This window comes from Caenorhabditis elegans, chromosome III (assembly GCF_000002985.6).
Source record: "Caenorhabditis elegans chromosome III".
Classification (NCBI taxonomy): Eukaryota; Metazoa; Nematoda; class Chromadorea; order Rhabditida; family Rhabditidae; genus Caenorhabditis; species Caenorhabditis elegans.
In genome coordinates, this window is record NC_003281.10 from 2725823 (window position 1) to 2747010 (window position 21188).

A 21188-nucleotide genomic window follows, 5' to 3' on the forward strand; every position below is an offset into this window, starting at 1 on the left:
TAGGCTCTGGTCTCGTGGCGAAAAAAATAAATTTTTGGAGAATAACGATTTTAACAAATTTTTGGGTTTTTTAAAGTGAAAATTGTTTAAAATCAATTTCAAGCTGAAAAACGTACATTTTAAAATTTAATTCCTCGAATAATGGAATAATTCTCAAAAATAAGAGAAAAACCGTAAACCTTCAAGGCGCACAGGTCAAAACTTTGTATTGGTCTCGCACCGAACCAGGTGTAGTACGGTAGATTTTTATTTATTTTATTTTATTTAACGACTTTTTATTCAATTTTCAACTCAAAAATCGACAAAATCAGTGAAAAATCGTGAAAACTGAACTGAAGTGTCAATGTCAAGTTCTCGGTGAGTTGTCGTTTCAAAATAAAATGCGAACACTGCCTGTCACCATGTTTCTCGTGATAACAAATGCGTTTTTTACAGGTCACACCGCAAAAACACTTCAACTCTAGGTACACCTGCCGTATCAGCAGCGAATCAGGTTCGAAATATACCTTTTTCTCTAATTTTTTTGAAAAAACAGCAAGAAAATTGAGAGAAAACTGGCTGAAAATGGAAATAATTGATTTTTTTTTTGATTTTTTAATTTTTCAGACCGTAAAAAATCCGAATCTGAAGAAAAATGAGCCAAAAAGCGACAATGAGCCACCGAAAACGCTGGTTTCAATGGAACCTGATTTTTATGACCCTCGGGGAGCGTGTCATATGATTTATTGGACGGATTGCATTGCACAAATGGCTGTTGATATTCGAGGTGTTTATATCGGAAATTCAATGTTTATATTGCAAAAATTCGTAAATTTCAAGGTTTTTAACCTTAAAAATTGGGAAAATTAGGCTTAAAATGGCTTAAACTCGCAAATTTTCGATTTTTTGCAAATTTTTTCTCGGAAAAATTGCAATTTTCAGCTAATTCCCAATTTTTCAGAGCGTCAAAACGCCGCAAATCAGAGTGATTTCGATTTTATGAAGCCAAAACTTGTTGAATACGTTTTCACAGTTTGCGTCAGGTTACGGCTGCCCAATGAGGTTCGATTCACCGCCGCGTTGATCTTAAATTCGTGAGTATGGCGGCTCCGGAAGCGTGTCGATTTACGCAGCATTGTGTACTCCCCGAGGACAAGATTTGAACGTTTTTCGCTAAAATTCTCGATTTTTGACCATTTTTCGCAAATTTTCATAATATTTATAGTGTTGTACATGAAAAAACCTATGTATTTTCTGTTGAAAACTACAAATTCTCTGAAATTGATTAAAAATCGCAAAAAAAATTTTTTTTTTTTTCGAGAAAGTTACAAAACAATTGTTTTTTAAAGTTTTTTTAAACAAAAATCGAAAAAAAAAACAGAAATTTTTCATTTTTCGACCGGAAAAAATTTGTAAAAAATCTTTTTTTTTATTTTTATATTTTTATTTCAATTTTGCAAACCTACACAGAAAAAAGTGACAAATTCAGAGGAAAAACTGGAAATGACTTCCATAAAAATCATTTATGGAAAAATTACAAAAAAAAATGTTTTTTTAAAGATTTTTTAAACAAAAAATTTGAAAAAATTCGGTTAAAAATGAATTGGAAGGTTTTTTTTTCTGAAACATCGAAAAAAAAAGGTTTTTTTTTGTTTTTCGACCCAAAAAAGCTACAACAAAGTGGAAATTGATTTTCTTACCGTAATTTTTAGAGTTTTTTGCCTAAACTTTGTGATAAAAAAACGTTTTTTTCCGCTTTTCGATATTTCAAAATTGCCATAAACTCGAAAACTTTCAAAATGTTCTCTTCGAGGAGTACACGAGTTGCGTAAATCGATTTTTCCCCTGAAAACCCCCCAAAATTTTACAGTTTCATGCTCCGCCACCTGTGCTCTCTGCACGATTTCATGGAACGACAAGAAATGTCGATTCAACGGAAGAAAAGAGAATGGGAAAATCTTGAATCGAATATGGAACGACAGATTCCGTTGAGAATTCTAACTGCAATTCAGATTAGCAGCAAATTTCACAGTTATCATGATGTATACGCGGGGATTTTTTCGAATTTCAACGATGCTCCGATATTCCGCTTCAAAATTTTTTTTTTGAAATTCCGATGATTTTTAGAAAAAAATTTTATTCCGAAAAACCCGGAAAAATTAAAACTTTTCGATGTTTTTTTTAAAAATAATTTAAAACAATTGAAAAAATTTTAGAAAATTAACGTAATTTTTTAAAAATTATTTTTTACAAAAAAAAATTTAAAAAATTTCGATTTTGCGATGATTTTTCTAATAATTTTTTCATTTTCAAGAAAATCTTTTTTTTTTCTTGAAAATCGAGAAATTAACGATAAAATTCATAAATTATCAATTTTTTTCGAAAAAAATTTTTTTTTTTGTTTAAAAATAAATAAAAAAAAACCATTATTTCGTCGAAATAAAAATAGTAGTTGTTTTTTTCAAAAAAAAAAATCGGAAAAAAATCGATTATTTAATTTTTTGTTCACAGAAAATCGAAAAATCGAAACATTTTCGATTTTCCGGAACGAATTACCTAAATTATAAGCTTTTTCTCTGAAAAAATCGATTTTTTTTTGAAAATTGAGAAAATTAAATCGAAAATTTTCCGGTTTTTTCAGAAAAAAACGAAAATTTTAAAATTTTTCTCGGAATATCGGAGTGTCGTTTAGAAAACCTTAATTTTTTTCAATTTTCCGAATTTTCTTTTCAAAAATTCCAATTTTTCCAGAGTCTATCGTCTCGTCAAGTTGTGAATACTCTACGAAAAATCGGCCTACCGTACACAATATCCGCTGTTTTGGAATCGGAGCAACGCGTTTTTAAGCTCATCGGATTCAAGTAAATATTGGAAATTTTTTGCAAAAAAAAATGGAATTTTTTTGTCGAAAAATCACAATTTTCGACTCAAAAGCTTCCCTAAACTCGAAAAAAATTTTTTTTTTTGTAAATTTTAAGTTTTTTACCCTAAAAACCGAAAATTTGAATTTAAAAAAAAATGTTTTCCAAAAAAAAATTTTTTTTTTGAAATTTCAAGTTTTTTACCCTAAAAACCAAAAATTTGAATTTAAAAAAAAATGTTTTCCAAAAAAAAATTTTTTTTTGAAATTTCAAGTTTTTTACCCTAAAAACCAAAATTTGAATTAAAAAAAATGTTTTCCAAAAAAAAATTTTTTTTGTAATTTTAAGTTTATTACCCTAAAAACCAAAATTTGAATTTAAAAAAATGTTTTCCAAAAAAAAATTTTTTTTGTAATTTTAAGTTTATTACCCTAAAAGCAACCCAAATTTTAATTATCATTAAAATCTGGGTTGGTTTTAGGGTTTTAGGGTAAACAACTTAAAATTTCGAAAAAAAAAATTTTTAGAAAAAAATTTTTTTTTCAAATTTTAAGTTTTTCATCTCAAAAACCCAAAACTAACCTAAATTTTTTTTTTAATTTTTAAAGAAATTTCCAAAAAATTTTTTTTGAAATTTAAATTTTTTATCCAGAAATTATTTTTCGTTTTATTAAATTTAATAGATTTTCTTAAAAATCCAAAAATTTTTCCAGAATGCCTGACAGTCCACTAGATGCATGTGAAATGGCTCTAAAAGTGCTCACATTTACAATGAAAAAGCGTGGAATGATTGACGAGGAGAAATATAATGATCTATGGCAACATACATTAATTGTATTAGATGTCTGTTTTATTAATCATATCGAATTATACGAACGATTTATTCGAAAGTGTCCGGCGATTTGTAGAACGGAGGAAAGGCATGGTTTTTCACTGCAACTTTTTCCTCACGGGGGACGAGGAAAAGTGGTTTCTAGGCCATGGCAGAGGGGCCGACAAGTTTTAACGACCATTTATCTTGCTTTGTTTTCCGCCTGTTTTCTTTCGTTTTTTATCGATTTTTTTCGTTTTTTCTTAATAAAACTGATAAATAAATACTTTTTGCAGATGCTAAAACAATTTCCAAGTAAAAAAATCATGTATTCAGTGGGCAAGCAGCGGTGAAAGTGGTCAATGCAATATGATGGATTACGGGAATACAAAACCTAAACTTTTTCTGAAACATGATACATATTCTGCTTAAATGCTGAGACTACCTGATTTTCATAACGAGACCGCTGAAAAAGTTTTGAGGTTTCCAAAGTTCAACTTTTTTGGTGAGAAAGTCGAGATTTTCGCACAAAATGTTGAATTTTGAAATCCTCAAAACTTTTTCAGCGGTCTCGTTATGAAAATCAGGTAATTTCAGCATCTAAGCATCATATGTATCATGTTTCAGAAAAAGTTTAGGTTTTGTATTCCTGTAATCCATTGACCACTTTCACCGCTGCTTGCCCACTGAATACATGATTTTTTTACTTGGAAATTGTTTTAGCATCTGCAAAAAATATTTATTTATCAGTTTTAATAAGAAAAAACGGGAAAAATCTGTGAAAAACAAAAGAAAACAGGCGGAAAACAAAGCAAGATAAATGGCCGCTGAAATTTGTCGGGGACTCGGCCATGGCCTAGAAACCTTTTTGCCTCGTCCCTCGTGAGGAAAAAGTTGCAGTGTTTTTGCACATTTTAAGACAAAAAACTACAAAATCCAGTTTTTTTTTTGCCGAAAAATCGAATTTCCGTGGATTTTTTACCTTGAAAATGACAGAAATTAAAAGTTTTAAATTAATTCTTAAATTTTGAAAAAAAAAAAACTCAAATTTCATAAATTTTTCCGCAAAAATTTAAATTACCTAATTTTTTAAAACTTACTTTTAAGAAAAAAATTCGGAAAAAAATAGCTGAAAACGTGAAAACGCGCTCTACTGCCAATTGGTTAAGCTCCGCCTTCAACAGTTGGGTCTCGTTAGGTATTTGGCGGGACAACGGGAAATTAAATAAAAATTTTTTTTCGAAAAACTGCAAATTTGACAAAAAATGCGAAAAGCTGCTTTAAAATTTGCGAAATTAATTGAAAATTTTGAATTTACAGTTTTGCCGCCAAATACCTAACGAGACCCAACGGTTGGGGGCGGAGCTTTCTCATTTAGCCGTGGAGCGCGTTTTCACATTGATTTTTTTTCAGTTATTTCTCTATTTTTGAAGGCATTTTCTTTTTTTTCTTAGAAAAGATGTGCAAATTTTTTGATAAATCAATAGTTTCCCGGCAATTTTTTAGCGGGAATTCAAATTTCTTCAAAAATTTTTTGCGGAAATTCAAATTTTTTCAGAAAAGTTTTGGCGGGAAAATATTGGAATTTCTTAAAAAATTTATTGGCGGAAATTCAAATTTCTTCAGAAAAGTTTTGGCGGGAATTCAAATTTCTTCACAAAAATTTGGAGCACCTTTTCTCAAATTTTTGAACCAAAAATTCACGAAATTCGCTATTTTGGAGCAGTTTTTTTTTGAGTATTTTATATCAATTTTTCAGATTAAACATCTCAAAATTCAAATGGGATATCCAATTGCTCGCCGCCGCAACCGTCCAAACTGCTTACATTCTACTTCTCGGCACTTCTCAAATTGCCAATGTTTCAGTGATAATCAATAATTTATTGAGATGTGACAATGCTTATGTCGAACCATTAAAGCAATCGATTATAGAGCTCGCCTGCGCGAAAAAGGTAACTGCTGGCCGAGTTTTTTCTAGGCCACGCGTGGCAATTTTACAATTAATTATTTTTTATTTATTTCAGAATGAGAGTATTCCGGAATGCAGCACCTCCTCGTAACTACCATCTCTGACAGCACCTCTTTGTCGCCGATTCCACTGGTCGCGGCTCGTTCACTGCAACAAATTATTGATTTTTATTGTCATGTACCATATTGAATGCATAATGTTTAATTTAATAAATTTGGATTTAGTTTTATAAATATGTTTCATTTTTCAATGAAATCATCCAAAAATTCAAATTTGCGCGTAAAGTATGGAGTTTTCGCAATTTCCTGTCACGTACTCATTGCACCACAATTTACGCGCATTATCTCTAGAATTTTTGTAGAAATCTTAAATTTTGCGTGAAAAATAGTGATTTTTTAACGAAAAATTGTAAAAATTCGAAGAAAGTAAATTTTAAAAATTAAATTTGCGCGTAAAGTATAGTGTTTTAACATTTTTCTGCCACTTATTTAATACACCACATTTCACGCGCAAATTCAGGAGTTTTATGCAGAAATCTACAATTTTGCTGAAAATTGTCCTGCTTTACAAAGAAATGTTAACTTTTTTTTTCGAAAATTGTGTTAAATTTCTTGCCAGGTACTCAATACACCACATTTCACGCGCAAGTTTGCTAAAAATGCCAATTTTCGTGTATATTGTATGTATTAAGAAATGGTTTCTGATGGTTTCTTGTTTCTTAATAACGCAGCATGCACGTGGTGTCCGAATGTCTCATTTCGGCTTGATCTACAAAAAATGCGGGAGAAAAGACGCATAGCTCTCAACTGATTTCGCATGGTTAACAACGTGCTGACGTCACTTTTTTTTGCGCGAAAAAAAAAACCCGCATTTTTTGTAGATCAAACCGTAATGGGACAGACTGACACTACGTGAGAATGCGAGAAAATTAACCTAATACACCAAATCACACGCAAAATTGCACAGCAACCTACATAATATAATCTGACTAGTCTCGTGCTCCGGAAACGGGCGGCAAGCGACCGACGAAAAAAGTTTTTTGATATTTTTTCTCATTTTTGCCGAAGTTTCAATATATTCGTCGTTTGTCTCACGGATTATTGCAGTTAGACGGGGAGATCGTTTTCTGAAAAATCGATATTCAGGCGCGAAATGATACTCCGAAATCCCGTTGGGAATTTAAAGGAACAGGGTCTATTGAAATTAGTTTTTGTAGGTTTCTACCGGATTCCTTTATGTGAACACTAAATTCCGAGAACGCATATTGGGAAACATATATGACGCGCAAAATATCTCGTAGCGAAAACTACAGTAATTCTTTAATTACTACTGTAGCGCTTGTGTCGATTTACAGGCTCGACTTTCAGTGAATAACTAATTCCCGTAAATCGACACCAACGCTACAGTAATAATTTAAAGAATTACTGTAGTATTCTCTACGAGATATTTTGCGCGTTAGATATATTGCCCAATACGCATTCTCAGAATTTAGGGCTCCGGTAATACTGGTTTAAAAAACATGTGTGAAAGAAATTATAATTGAAAATAAGAAAAACCGCTCTCCTTTAAAATCGTGCCGAGACCATCGGAGTGTCGTTTGGCGCCAAAAAATGCCCAAAAAAAGAACTCACTCACTAACAAGATCGTGCTTGTTTCCAACAATAATTGTTGAAGTGAAATCACTTTTATTTTTATCGATTATTCCCTTCCATCGGATCAAATGTTCCACGCAGTTTTCATCTTAAAAAATCGTGGTGGGGCCCGGAAATTAGCCATAGAGCGCGTTTACCTGAAAGATCAATGACAAGAAGAGCCACACGAGCACTTCTAATGTAGGCAGGCGCTAGTTGTCGGAATCTCTCCTGGCCTGCGGTATCCCATAATTGAAGGCGAATTGACTGAAAATTATTGGTTTTTTTGTTAACAAACGCGCTCTACTGAGAATACTGAGATAGAAACTTTAGCGGGAATTAAAATTTTTCAGAAAATCGGCGGGAATTCAAATCTCTTGATAAAAACTTTGGCGAGAATTAAAATTTCTTTACAAAAAACTGGCGGGAGTTCAAATTTCTTCAAATTTTTTAAAGATGGAATTCAAATTCAAATTTCAATTTTACAATGCTACTAGCTTTTTCAATTTTTTTTTTGAGAAAATTCGGCGACAGATTGCTTTCGCTCGGCCACGCCATATCTCAGGCGCAAAATTGTCTCGCCCACCTGTCCATCATTCAATTGCACAATTTTATGCTTAAAATCGATTCCGATCGTCGTCAGCGGGTCGGTTTCAAATGTGTTATCGAGAAAACACGTGAGCAAGGCAGTTTTTCCGGCTGAAAATTTGAAAAGTTCGAAATTCCAGCCAAAAAAAGTTTGACAAAAAAACCTCCGGATTCCCCAACAACCACAACTTTGACAGTTTTGATAGTGTCCATATGATGCGAAAATAAATATAAAATATTGAACGGAGCGAAGAAGGAAATTTATTGTCGCACGCACAGCTGCAGGGTGGTGAGAGAAATGAGAAAAAATTGGTTGGAAAAAAAAACAATTTTTTCTTTTTTTCTCGCTTTTCGCCGTCGTCACAGTCGTATCAGTGAAATGTTCATTTCTTATCAGTCGAATTCAAGGAAATTGATTGGGAAAAAAGTCGTTTATTATAATAAAATACGGTATACAAATAACATTACACCACATTTGACGCGCAAATTTAGAGATTCGGCGGTGGTCTGGCCTCCTTGAGAAGTTTTGCCATGAACAGTGGTCTTCCTTGCTTGTAGACGTGATGAAGCTTTGGTTGTAATGTTAGTGCCATGTGTGTCTGTGGGGATTCGATTGTGGCCGGCTCCCATTTCTCTTCCAGATGTGCCACGTCATCACCCTCGCCATTTGGGTTTCTGGAATTGGGAAATTAACCAAAAATTTGATTTTTGGGCCTCAACAAAATTCTGTTGAATTCAGAAAGGTGTGCGCCTTTAAAGAGTACTGTATTTCGAAAATTTCGCTGCTGTAGGAATTTCATTGATTTTTCTAACGATTCGTCAAAATTTCAGTTTATGTTATATTTGGGTTTTTAATGCATAAGTAAATTTGTATCAAAAGCGATGAAAAATCTATAAAGTAGCAGCGAAAGTTTGTTATTACAGTAGTCTTTAAAGGCACATACCTTTTCGAATTCAACGAAAAAAAATGTCGTGTCAAGACCCCGGCTTTTGGTGCAAAAATCACAAAATTTTGCGTCTGGATAATAAAATTATTTTACAATAAAGTTTGAATTTCGCGCGCTAAAATAAACTTTTTAGGTTTTGATTGTGGAAAAAGTTAGATTTAAATTTGGCGGTTAATTTATTTGAAAATTTTAAATTCGATTTTTCTTGAAAAAAATTGAATTAAGTCTAAATTTCGTACCAAATTTTGATTTAAAAAAATTGAAAATTGAAATTTGTTTCAAAATTTTATTTTTTGAAATAAATTTAACTTAAAATTTTAAATTTTCCACCATTTTTTTTAAATTCATATTTTAACTAACCCATATTTCGCGAAATTGGTCCATAATCGAGTGGTGATCTCAATCATTTTATAGTCTTCCTCATTGAAATCGAAAGAATTGACAATATGATTTCCGACAACATAACTGATATCAGTACAGTGGGTAGCGTCTGGAATTGATTGGAAAATTAGATACGTGTTTGACAAAATCCTGAGAATGCGTATTGCACCACATATTTGACGCGCAAAATATCTCGTAGCGAAAACTACAGTAATCCTTTAAATGGCTACTGTAGCGCTTGTGTTGATTTACGGGATCTCGATTTTTGAAATGAATTTTAATAGTTTTTTATCGACAGAATATTAAAATCAAGCAAAAAATGAGAAAATAGTGAAGAAAAATGGAATATCGCTAAAAATTCGAGGTCTTAAATGGACAGGCGCTACAGTAGTCATTTAAAGAATTACTGTAGTTTTCGCTACGAGATATTTTGCGCGTCAAATATGGCGTGCAATCTCAGAATTTTGCATTTTCTATCGTAAGTAAATCAAAATGTTGAAAGACACAACTTTTTAATGCTACAAAACACAACGCTTACCTTTAAACGGCAACTTAAATCCCATAATTCCATAAGCTTTTGGATTGCAATAATCAAACGAATACATATAAATAGGAGTTGATGGTTGAGTCTCCAATACATCCAGAACATTCTGTTGTATTCCGACATTCAAAAATGAGTCGCCCTTCAAATCAACCATCGCTCGTTGCCATTCTTCTTTCGAATGATCTGTTCCGATTTCGATCAGTTTTTCCAGAGCTTTTTCTTGATAGTCTCGAGCTTTCAGGGGGAACAGCTTTTCAGAGAGAATTGCAGAGACGTCTTGTTGAACAGCGTGAAGTGGGTGTTTCGTGTTTAGACCGAAGACTGGAAATAGCAGGGTTTTTCTTCGATGCAACATGTGTTTAAATTGGGTGTTTTGTAATATTATAGTTTGACAAAAATCGACAACACTTTAAGCTCCTTGCTTATTTTTGTTTGATGCATCATCTATTGCCCAACTTTGGCAGCTTATAACTCTGCTCGCGTTTGTTTTACCAAAAAGTTTGCAACTGAGAAAATATTTGTCATTTCTTTTTCTACAGTTTTGTTTTAAAAAATATTTTGTTATCACCAAAATGAACAGAGATACGAGCTTCCAAAGTTTGCCCTATTCTGATACATGGCGCATCAGACTTATAGCTCGGTTTTCTTTAACTTTATCAAGAAATTATTAACAGACAACATAGATATAATCTGATAAAACTTACACGCAAAAACAAGACCCTCACTCTTGGCACATCCCAGCAATCTTGGCTTCATTGGGGCCTCCTTTCTGAGCTCCATAACTGGTCTTGGAATAAAGAGGTTGTCATATTTGGGACCAATGAGCAATTCGGGATCAGTTTTTGTGTCAACTGCTTCCATCTGAAAAATGGATCTTGAAAGTAAATCCTCAATGGAGCACACTTACATTAAGTGCAGATGCAAATTTATCGGCGGGCAACTCTCTGAGCTTTTCCACCCAATCCAAAGTGTTCATTCCATCAAAAACTCCAATTTCCTGAGCACGGTTTCTACAGGCATTGAGTGGGCGGGGATGTATTGCCCAACTACAACTGGCATTTCCTCCCATTGGGATCACTTTTTGGAAGAGATCTGGAATATTTTATTGTTTCTGAATTTTTGCATTTTTTTTTTCGTACCACTTGCACGGGTCGGCAAGTGGTACGTGTACGCAATTTGTCTACCGTATTCCGTATGCCTGCTCGGCTGCGTTGACGCGTATTTCTCAAAAACAGCACGTTCATTTTTTAAAATTTGAAAAACAAAATGACCAAAAAAGAATTCTCTAATTTTTGTACGTGAAGTTTTTTCCATAACTCGCGTATGAACCTGTGTGTGCGGTGGAGCGCATTTGTACTGATGTACCACTTGCCGGGCCGTGCGGTGTGTTGAATTCGCAATAGGAAACAATGTAATGTACCATATTTTACGCGCAAATTTCTTTTTCTGATTTCACCTTTCAATTTGTTTAAATATTTTGTTTTCTAATAACAGTTACATGGCATTTTTGATTATCAAGAATTTTCCGAGGTACGATAGCCCCACAAGTACGCAAATATCATAGAGCTTACGACAAAATGCACAGTTTTGCAAATTTTGAAGTTAGCGTCCTGAAAAATGGGTTCGCGGGGTAGAAATTGACGAGGAATTCAAATTTCCTATTTAAACTGTATTGAAATTTCCGATTTAAGTTGAAAACTGCACATTTTCATGTTTTTTCTTAGTTTTTAACAATTTTCGATGTCATTTTCGACTTCCCCGCCAATTTTCACCACTGAAACTTTTTTCCTGGCTTTCTAGCTCAAAATGAGAATTTCACGGTGTACGGTAGCCCCAAAAGTACGCAAACACCGAACATCCCACGACAAAATGCACAGTTTTTGTGTTTTTGACGTTTGAGGCCTGAAAATTGGCTTGAAGGGGTAGAAATTGACGAGGAATTCGAAAATTTGCATATTTTAAGAGCGTTTCCCGTTGCCTTTTTTTCTAATGTTTTTTTTCTTAAATTCAGTCAAAAATCTCAGTCTTCAAACAAAAATTTCAGAAATTGCGCGTCAAATGTGATGCATTAGGTCCGCAACTTGAATCTATACTCAATGCACCATGTTTTACGCGCAAATTTTCAAATTTTTGAAAGTGGCTTTACAAGCGACATTTCTGCGCGTCAAATGTGATGTAGTCGGTCTTTATATATTTGGCGCACACCGTGACACCCGATGCACCATGTTTTACGCGCAAACTTTTCGATTTCTGAAAATGACCAAGCATGGTGCACTCCGTCCGCATTTGCAAACCCCTATGCACCATGTTTTTTCAGGGCATAAATCTAAACGCCCACCTCTGGAGACTGGAGAAATACTGAGAAAATCGACAGAAGCTCCACCAGCAGATTGTCCCATCAATGTAATATTATTTGGATCTCCATTAAACAGCCCAATATTCTCCTTAACCCATTTCAACGCAAAAACCATGTCATGAAGTGCCACATTATCCGGAATAGAACTGTCTCCAGTTGTCCAAAAACCGAGAAATCCCAATCGATATTGAATTGTGACAACTACGACATCTTTTGTCACAAGGTGTTGACAAATACTCATATCACCGTATTTATGAGCACTATCACTGACAAAACCTCCACCATGGATGTACAGAATTACAGGGAATCCTGTCTCGTTTTTTGGGGTCCATACTGGAGTGAAGATGTTGAGTGTTAGGTTGTCTTCGGATTGTGGGGATGTCTGAAAATGCGTGTTGTTTAGCGTTTAGCGGAGCGTCGTTGAAAAAAAAAGAAAAATGCGTACCTTTGGCGAAAGCACATGATCTTTTTGAATTCCTCTAGCTCCGAATGATTTGGTCTCCCTGACTTCCGTCCATTTTTCGTGGGGTTGAGGAAGCTGAAATTTGCGCGTCAAATTTGGTGTGGCAAGTCCGTAAGTCAAATGTGATTACGCGCAAGTAGGCCTGTGGAGTGGTCGCCCCATTTTTTTGGGTCGGCCGGGTCGGGGTCATGTCCCCGACCCATTTTTCCAAAATTTAACAGAAAATTATCAAAAACTTGAAAAATTATGTTTTGTCAAAAAACACGTGTAAAAGCTGAAAATTATAAAATTATCGTATTTTCATCAGTTAAAAAAAACATACCCTATTTTCGATACAAAAAAGCATAAGAATCAACGTTTAAACACGCTTTACAACAAAACAAACATGTTTTTTCGATTTCAGACATTTTCCGAAAATGGGTCGGGGACGTGACCCCGACCCAAAAAGTGGGTCGGGGCCGCGACCCCGACACAAAATTGGGTCGCGGGTCGACCCATCTCGACCCATTCAACAGGCCTACGCGCAAGTTATAAAACTGAATTTTGAGCGTCAAATGCAGTGTATTGTGTCCGAAAATCAAAACTGGGCGAACGCAGACTCCAATACATCATATTTTACGCGCAAATTTTGAAATTGAACTTTGCGCGTAAAATATGGTGTATTGATTCCGTCAGTCAAAATTGTGCAAACACGGCCTCTGATACACCATGTTTTACGCGCAAATTTTGAAAACTGCACTTTGCGCTTCGAATATGATGCATTCTACCCACAACTGAAAATTAGGCAAACACAGGCACTGATGCATCATATCCTACGAGCAAATTATGAAAATTGAATTTTGCGCGTCAGATATAGTGTACCGAGTCCGTAAGCCAAAATTGTGTAAACACAGCCCAATACGTCATATCTTACGCGAAAGTTTCAAATTTCCCACTCACCGCAAATCTCAAATTACCAATTGGCGGAGCGGCGTACGGAATACCTTGGAACGCGTCCACCTGGAATTTAAAGTTTTTTCAATTTTAATTTTAATTTTTAATTCCGAGAAAAAAAATTTCCATACCTGCTTCTCCCCTTCATGAATAAGCCGACGGCCTTCAATTGGACCATAACTTGTCAAAACCTGCCTGGAAGGCGGATAATGTGGAGTTGTATGCTTTGAAACTGTTCCTCCCATTCTGAAATTAAAAAAAAATTTGCGAGCAGAACATGGTGCATCGAGAAGAAAATTTGGCTGACAGACGACAACAAGCAATTTCGAAAGTGGCAACACTATTTGACTGATAATCGGTTTTTATCAGTGATAATAAAGTATTTATGTGTCTATTTATTTATTACATTCCTCCATCCCTCCAGACTACACAACTTGAGAGGTCACAAAAATTGAATGAGGAAATGATAATTATTGAACAAACATTGTGGGATTGATTTGTGATCAGTTAACTTTGCGCGTCGAATATGGTGCATTGTCTAGACTAGAGAAAAATTTAGCTTTTTAATTTCCCAAAATAAGCATTTTTAAACAGAAAAAAATGCTACATCATTACAAAAAAAAATTCAACTGATCGTAAAACTAGTCTAAAGTTTTTTTTTTAATAAATAACAAACACAATTCAGAAAAATCCAATCGACCGAAGAAAATTTGCATTCAGGGCAAAAAAAGTGAAACTATGACAAAAATCATCAATAAACAAGTCGATACACAAAGATACGTGTTCGTTCTGCGCAAAAGAGACTGAGAGAGATAGTGTACGTTTTAGTCATATGAGTACACAGGTAGGCTACAGAAAAACAATTTCCGTATGCAAATACTACAAGTGAAAACGGACTTGAAACTGTAAGCCCAGATCTTAAGCCCATGCATACGCCAAATCCTCAGCCTACTGAACCCTAAGCCTAAGCCTAAGCCTAAGCCTAACCTCTTAAAAAGTTACAAGAAGGTTTTTCCTTGCGCTTGGAGCGCAAAAGAAAAGAAAAAGAGCTATTTAGACTTAGGGTGCCCAACTGGAATAAAATATAGGAAATCCTTATGACACACTTAAGCCTAAGCGCCCGAAAAAAACTAGTATGCCCAACTGGAATAAAATATTGGAAATCCTTATGACACACCGGCGGTATGGCGCGGCTTAAGCCTAAATAGCCACTTTTATCAAAATACATTTGAGCTCGGCTCGCGTTTTAAAATAACTTCTCAGTTAACTCTAAAGCACTCTGTGTATATTTTTCAGTAATCTGAATGAAAATTATTACTGAGAAACTTGGAGATTTCGTAATATTTGGAGGGAAGCGAGCAACCTTTGGGGATATTTTTTCTTAGTAAAGTTATAGAATGCCATTATTCAAATTCCTATCTCATGGGAAGAAAAGTTCAAATTCTGTACCAACAGCTCGCCTTGCGTTTTACAATAACTTCTCAGGCAACTCAAAAGTAATCTGTGGATATTTTTCAGTAATCTAAATGAAGATTATTTCTAAGAAACTTGGAAATTTTGTAATATTTGAAGGGATGCGAGCAATCTCTACATATTTGCGATCAACCTTTGGAAATTTTTTTTCTTAGTGAAGTTATAGAATGCCAATATTCAAATTCCTATCTCATGGGAAGAAAAGTTCAAATTCTGTACCTGCGTATATTTTTTTATAACTCCGTTCTTCCCACAAGAAAGGCCTTCTTCCAATGAGACAGGAATTCAAATATCGGCAGTATTCATAGGTACAGAATTCGAACCTTTCTTTACATGAGATAGGAATTTTATATCAACCAAATTAACCCTCCAATAAAGTGGGACCTTTGATGAATATAATCACTCTGATGATATCTAATTCCGATGATTAATCCATTTTTCTTTCTCTCACACTTATGAACTAAAATGATTACTAAATTAAGGTGTGATAACATATGATATTTATTTTTAAATTTAAATAAAGTTTTTTATTTTATTTTTGCTAAAGAACGAATAGTTTACAACCGCCTCGCTCAAATGTATTTTGATAAAAGTGGCTATTTAGGCTTAAGCCGCGCCATACCGCCGGTGTGTCATAAGGATTTCCAATATTTTATTCCAGTTGGGCATCCTAGTTTTTTTTCGGGCCCTTAGGCTTAAGTGTGTCATAAGGATTTCCTATATTTTATTTAAATTGGGCATTCTAGCATGTTTTTCGGGCCCTTAGGCTGGTTGGATTGGGATTTCCTATATTTTATTCCAGTTGGGTACCCTAAGTCTAAATAGCTCTTTTTCTTTTCTTTTGCGCTCCAAGCGCAAGGAAAAACCTTCTTGTAACTTTTTAAGAGGGTTTCATATATTTTATTAAAATCGGGGCGAAGCCCTCATTTTAAATCCATATTGTTTTTTTTTTTGTCTTCCACTATCCCTGCAAATAGGAAAGAGAATGTGTTCTTTCTGATGAAGTAAAAATCATCATAAAATCATGAAAACTGAGAGCAGGAGGTAATATTTGAATATATTGGGTTGTAAATGTGTGTCTCTCTGTGGGTGGGGTGGCGATGTGTTGGCAGCCAACCCTTCAACGAACTGTATCTCCCGCCTGTATCTCCCTTCAAAGTGAGAATTGGGTTACAAAAATTTGAGGGAATATGAAAAAAGGTGTGAGGATTTCAAAAATATTATTGTTGAAACACCAGACCAAACCACTTTTTCTGGGCAAGAGGCAGAAAATTAATTATTTGAAAAAAATTTCAAACTGGCACAAAATTTTTTCAAAAATAAATTTTCACAAATTTGTAATAGATTCCATTTTTCATAAATATTGTTCATTGAACACAAAAAAGAAAACAAAGATTCATCAAAAAATGAGTGAAAAATCGCAAAAATTCGAAAAAATCAGTGCTGAAAAACTCGAATTTTTGGCGGTGCTGAAAAAAATTTTCACTAAAATTTTTTTGAAACTTAGTTTTTCGGATTTAGCGTCAAGTTTTGAATCTATATAAAAAAAAACAAAATTAAAATTGATCTCAGATTGAGTGAATAATAAACGCTCAAAATTGAAAAATGATCAACGCAAAAACGGCAGTAACTTGCTTCAAGGTCGATTATCTCAGTGAGTTTTCACTCAATTTTCAAAATTTTTTTGCTCTATCGCTTTAGAAAAAAATATTTGTAATTTCATTTTTTTTTTCCTCAAAATCAAAATATCTCAAACGACCGCCATCCTACGAGAAGGGAAAAAAAAAGTTTTTGGAAAAAAAATCAAAAATTTTTTTTCTGCCTCGATTTTCAAAATGAAAAAATCACTTTTTCGGAATATTTTTTACTTTAAAATGTACCTACGATCTTTTTATACAACAATTTCACCTTGGAACCAAAGATTTCTCAAAGACAACAGCGCACGAAGCGGTGGTTTGCGAAAAAACACGAAAAAAACACACCGAAGTGGGAGGGGGGATGTCAAAATTGCGAATTTGACTTTGGAGCTCTCTAAAAGAGCTCATATCTGATGGATCTGGATGATTTGTATGTTTTTCGACGCATCTCGTCGAGTACTATAAACTGCTAAAAAATCTCGTAAAAATCGCAAAAACTCGAATTTTCCTGCAATTAAAACCACCCGAAAATGACAAAAAATAGCGATTTTTGAGTTTCACTCAAAATATCTCGGCTCAATGAGCTCCAATCTTTCTGAAAAAAAGAATACAGAGATGGGGCAAGCTTTTTGAAGAGACAGCAAAAAACCGCATCAAAATCCATCCACCCACCGTCAAGTTACACGCGCGTTTTCAAAGTGGAATCTTTTTGTCGACAAAAAGGGGCGGAGCGAGGGTAATTTTTTTTCTATTTTGAAGCTTAATATCTCGGCTCCTGTAAATCGAAATCGGCTCAAAATTCACAAAAAAACTTATTTCGCTACGATCCTCCTGTCATTAAATTTTCGTGAGCTTAGGGAGAAAACTGACAAAACGCCAAACTTTAAAATTTTAAAAAATAGTTGAGGGTCATTTTGAAAACACCTTAAGCTCCATAACTCGGCGAGTTTTGATGGAATCAATTTGAAATTTTACACGGAAGCTTCTTAGTGGCCTATACGTCTCTGTGTAAAATTTCGCTTTGATCGGCCAACGGGAACCATTTGAAAAATGAAAAAAACGCTGTAATCCTAACCCTAAATAAAAAAAAAAAAAAAAAAAGCTAACGCTCCCCCACTGACGCCAAACTTAAGAATAAGCCTAAGCCTAAGCGTAAGCATACGCCAAATCCTGAGCCTGCTGAACCCTAAGTCTAAGCCTAAGCCTAAGACTAAGCCTAAACTTAAGAATAAGCCTAAGCCTAAGCGTAAGCCTAAGCTTCAAACTAAATTTTTATCACATGACTTATAGTCATTCCATATATTATAAAAATCATCTGATAGTGAAATTTAATCAGGTTGATTGTTATGAAATTTAAAAAAAAGATAGTTGGGTGACATCATGGAGCATGTGGGTATCTATTAAGTTTTTTTCCTATTTTAGAAAAATGGAAGCACATTAGTTCTGAAAATTTAAATAAACAATTCAAAATTAAAGAAAAAAATACATCAATCTATTTAATACTTCTAATTATAGTTTGATTATCAATGTCATATTTCAGTGGCGTCCAGTTTTCAGCAAAATAGTCGTATGGATTGAGTTCTCCTCTTCTCTGCAAAAAAAAATTGATGGCCTAGAAAATTCAAGAAAAAAACTCACATAAATAGGATCGTTAGTCTCGCGAATATCCATATAATAGACTTTATTTCCTTTAGATAGATATCCCATCCACCACCCGAATGTTGAATGGGGAGCTGGAAATTTCTCAGTCGGGTTGAGCTTTATCAAAAAGTTGCCAACTGACAAAATATTTGTTATCTGATTTTCTATAATTTTTTAGTTGACCACATTCTGATATCTTTAAGATCGGCCGAGATATGAATCGTTAAAGTTTATCAACTTTTTGAACATAGTGCATCAGGTTTATAGAACTTTAATGGCTTATATCTCGGATATCTTTAGTTTTATCAAAAGTTGTCAACTGACAAAATGTTTGTGAACTATTTGTCTACAATTTTGTTGTTAAGCACTTTTTCACAAATTTATAATAAACTGAGCTATGAGCCTCCAAGGGGAGCTTACATGCAATCAGCACAGCATCACAATTTTCCTTCGCATACAGTAGATCATCATGGTTTCTGTTTTTGGCTATAAAGTATGTTGTGCTTGATTTCTGGAAAAAAATAATTCAAATAAAGATTACTGTAGCTGCTTGTACCCACATTTTTATTTAAGCTGTTATAAATGAGTTCCAAAAACTCCAATGTATCTCCAAACAAAACTGTGGCCTTTTTAGCATGAGTGCTAGGATCTGGAAATTATATGAAAAGCGTTTCGGGCAAGTGGAGGACTTACCTTTTTTCTCCATAAAGTCGAGAGCATTTATGACAAAACGCTCATCGGCGACTGCAAATCCGACTGATAAGAAGTCACCTCTTCTAACGTGGGCGCATGTTCTGAAATTTTAGTTTTTAGAGTGCCTATGCCTGCCTGTCTGCCTCCATTCCTGATCTCGCCTAGCTGCCTATCCTTTGCGTCATGCCTGACTGGCTACCAACCAGACTGCCTAGGTACGTGCCTAGGGGCCTACCATTCTTAATACCTAACTTTGCCTGTATGGTTAAGTTGCCTACTACATTGGTTTCCTGCCTGTGTATCTGCTTTATGATGACCTAAATGCCATCGTGACTACTGTCTAGCATGTTTGTCTACCCCTACCTACCTCACGCCTACCTGCCTACGTACCTGCCTATCTTAACTCACACGAAAACATTATCAGTTGACCTTGGAAGTGAGCTGTAGTTTCCTGATTTTTTCACGTAGCCAATCAATTCTCGTTGCATGCCAGCAAAATATTTCCACGACTGAAATTTTTGTTTTAAAAACAAAAAATTCTCAAAAAATACAAAAAGTGCGACCTGATAGAAATGCGAATCCAAATGAAGAAACTCGTCGTTCATATTTTCTAGAACTCGGGGATCCACGTAAACACAACATAGCTTACTGAATTGAATGGGTTTGTTGTGAGACGGTACCTGAAAATCGATTTTCCTGCCTGCCTGCCTACAAGGCGACCTTACCTATGAAGGCAGAACAGGTACAGTTAGGCATGCCTGAGATAGGTATGAGGTAGGCGCGTAGGAAAAAGTTTTAATGTAGTGATGTAGGCAGGTAACAGAGTAGGCACAAGGTAGATGCGTTGCAGAGAAGGAATAGATAGGCAGGTAGACATCAGGTGGAAAGCAGGCACAGGCACGTAGGTATTTATGTAAGAATTGGTAGATACTTAGGTAGGCAGGCAGGCATGAAGTAGGCACGCATGCAAGTAGGCACGGGCAGGCAGGCATGCTTACTTTGCCATGAACAATTTGAAATTTTTCAATTAATCCGGGAATCGCTTCTTTTGTGCTTTTCCACATTCCCTCATAATTCTTGTCCTCGACAAATAGAATCGGTGTTCGATTCAGAACTCTCGACATTCCCAAAAGTGAAGCCATTTCGAATAAGTGATTTCCTATTCATATGGTTATATATATCAGCCATGCAATGCTTAATAGAGACATACCTAATCCAGATTGGGCGGCAAGGCTACTTGATAAGAACTTTTTTGGAGCACCGACAGGGAGAGAAGCTTGAAATTCGGCGATTCTGTAAGAAATTTTGGCCACCTTTTTTTTATATTTTAATTTAATGTAGAGATATCAAAAAAATGTCAAGTACAAAAATGTAACTAATTGACGAATTCTTTGTCATATGGCAATTTTTTGCTTATACCAAAATCAACCCAGGGTATCAAAGTTGGACAAAACATGGTGCATCGAACGGAAATTAACAACACTTCTTGCAATGTTTTTCAAATTCAATTTTTGGTCGATGCACCATGTTCAAAATCTGTATGCTAGCTCATATTTCTGTTCATTTTGAGGATATAAAGAAGATATTAACTACAAAATTTTAGAAAAAATATATTTAAAACATTACAATTATTGATACCAAGAAATACAATTCAAACATACGTGACTTTCCTTGGCGACTGAACAGCATAAATATAAAATACTGAATCAGTGAACTAATTTAATAATATTTTCTCACCAAAAACCAACCTAGAACGACAATTATTGCCCATGGCACTAAATGTTTTGCCGATTTCACTGCATTTTATCCTATTTGAGTATATGATGGTTTTTGAGACATATTGTAAAATAATTATTTTTTGAATAATAGTGAAGTTACTCTGAAGAAAGGCCAAAAGTGCAGAAATAGTTATCAATGTGGTCGTAATGTTAAAGGAAAGAGCAAACAAAACTGTTTCAAACGGTTTGTATCTTGTTTGCAATAGTAATTGATAAGATTGGATTGTAAAACTACATGCCTGACTCACCAGGCTTCATGCCAAACCGAATAGGCCTATAACCGGATTATCTTTAAGCTAAAGAATTTTATTAATATACAATTTTTGCTGTAACTGAAATTATAGCAGCCCAAGTTGTAAGCTGACATAGTACATATTTGGTCGATGCACCATGTCCAAATTCAATTTGGCTGCTCATATCTCGGTTTATTGTAGAGATATCAAAAATCTTCCAACTACAAAAATGTTGGAAACTATATCACAAATATTTTATCAATTGACAAT

General features: G+C 34.5%; 4 protein-coding genes across 5 annotated transcripts; 1 reads left to right on the top strand and 3 right to left on the bottom strand.

Moving 5' to 3' along the window:
- The first annotated feature begins 293 nt into the window (after nt 1–293).
- Nucleotides 294–5848, top strand: cosa-1 (Cyclin N-terminal domain-containing protein). Its single transcript, NM_065206.6, has 9 exons — nt 294–357; nt 436–493; nt 607–766; nt 941–1073; nt 1850–2021; nt 2731–2840; nt 3554–3760; nt 5411–5603; nt 5676–5848. The coding sequence occupies exons 1-9, from the start codon at nt 344–346 to the stop codon at nt 5709–5711; spliced, it is 1083 nt and encodes a 360-aa protein (NP_497607.3). The 5' UTR covers nt 294–343; the 3' UTR covers nt 5712–5848.
- Y71H2AM.12 (Ras-related protein Rab-18) lies at nt 5518–8269 on the bottom strand. The gene is made up of 6 exons (NM_065207.9): nt 8004–8269; nt 7838–7950; nt 7410–7518; nt 7252–7360; nt 6595–6746; nt 5518–5767 (listed from the first exon to the last, which is right to left on the bottom strand). Exons 1-6 carry the CDS (start codon nt 8050–8052, stop codon nt 5712–5714), a joined length of 588 nt encoding a protein of 195 aa, NP_497608.1. The 5' UTR covers nt 8053–8269; the 3' UTR covers nt 5518–5711.
- cest-25 (Carboxylesterase type B domain-containing protein) lies at nt 8258–13709 on the bottom strand. Its single transcript, NM_065208.8, has 9 exons — nt 13595–13709; nt 13470–13529; nt 12513–12605; nt 12050–12449; nt 10619–10803; nt 10416–10572; nt 9706–10032; nt 9147–9276; nt 8258–8514 (listed from the first exon to the last, which is right to left on the bottom strand). Exons 1-9 carry the CDS (start codon nt 13706–13708, stop codon nt 8328–8330), a joined length of 1653 nt encoding a protein of 550 aa, NP_497609.1. The 5' UTR covers nt 13709; the 3' UTR covers nt 8258–8327.
- A 4200-nt stretch (nt 13710–17909) lies between these two features.
- Y71H2AM.14 (L-Fucosyltransferase) lies at nt 17910–20831 on the bottom strand (the record flags this gene model as incomplete). Of its 2 annotated transcripts, none has more annotated exons than NM_001381785.2 (10): nt 17910–18164; nt 18212–18306; nt 18635–18725; nt 18775–18863; nt 18908–19008; nt 19316–19416; nt 19471–19587; nt 19906–20066; nt 20118–20200; nt 20656–20831. In NM_001381785.2, 8 exons carry the CDS (start codon nt 20047–20049, stop codon nt 18066–18068), a joined length of 837 nt encoding a protein of 278 aa, NP_001368048.1. The 2 variants fall into 2 exon arrangements, with proteins under 2 accessions (NP_001368048.1, NP_001368049.1); NM_001381784.1 differs by having other exon boundaries at nt 18066–18164; nt 20656–20678.
- Nucleotides 20832–21188: the final 357 nt, after the last annotated feature.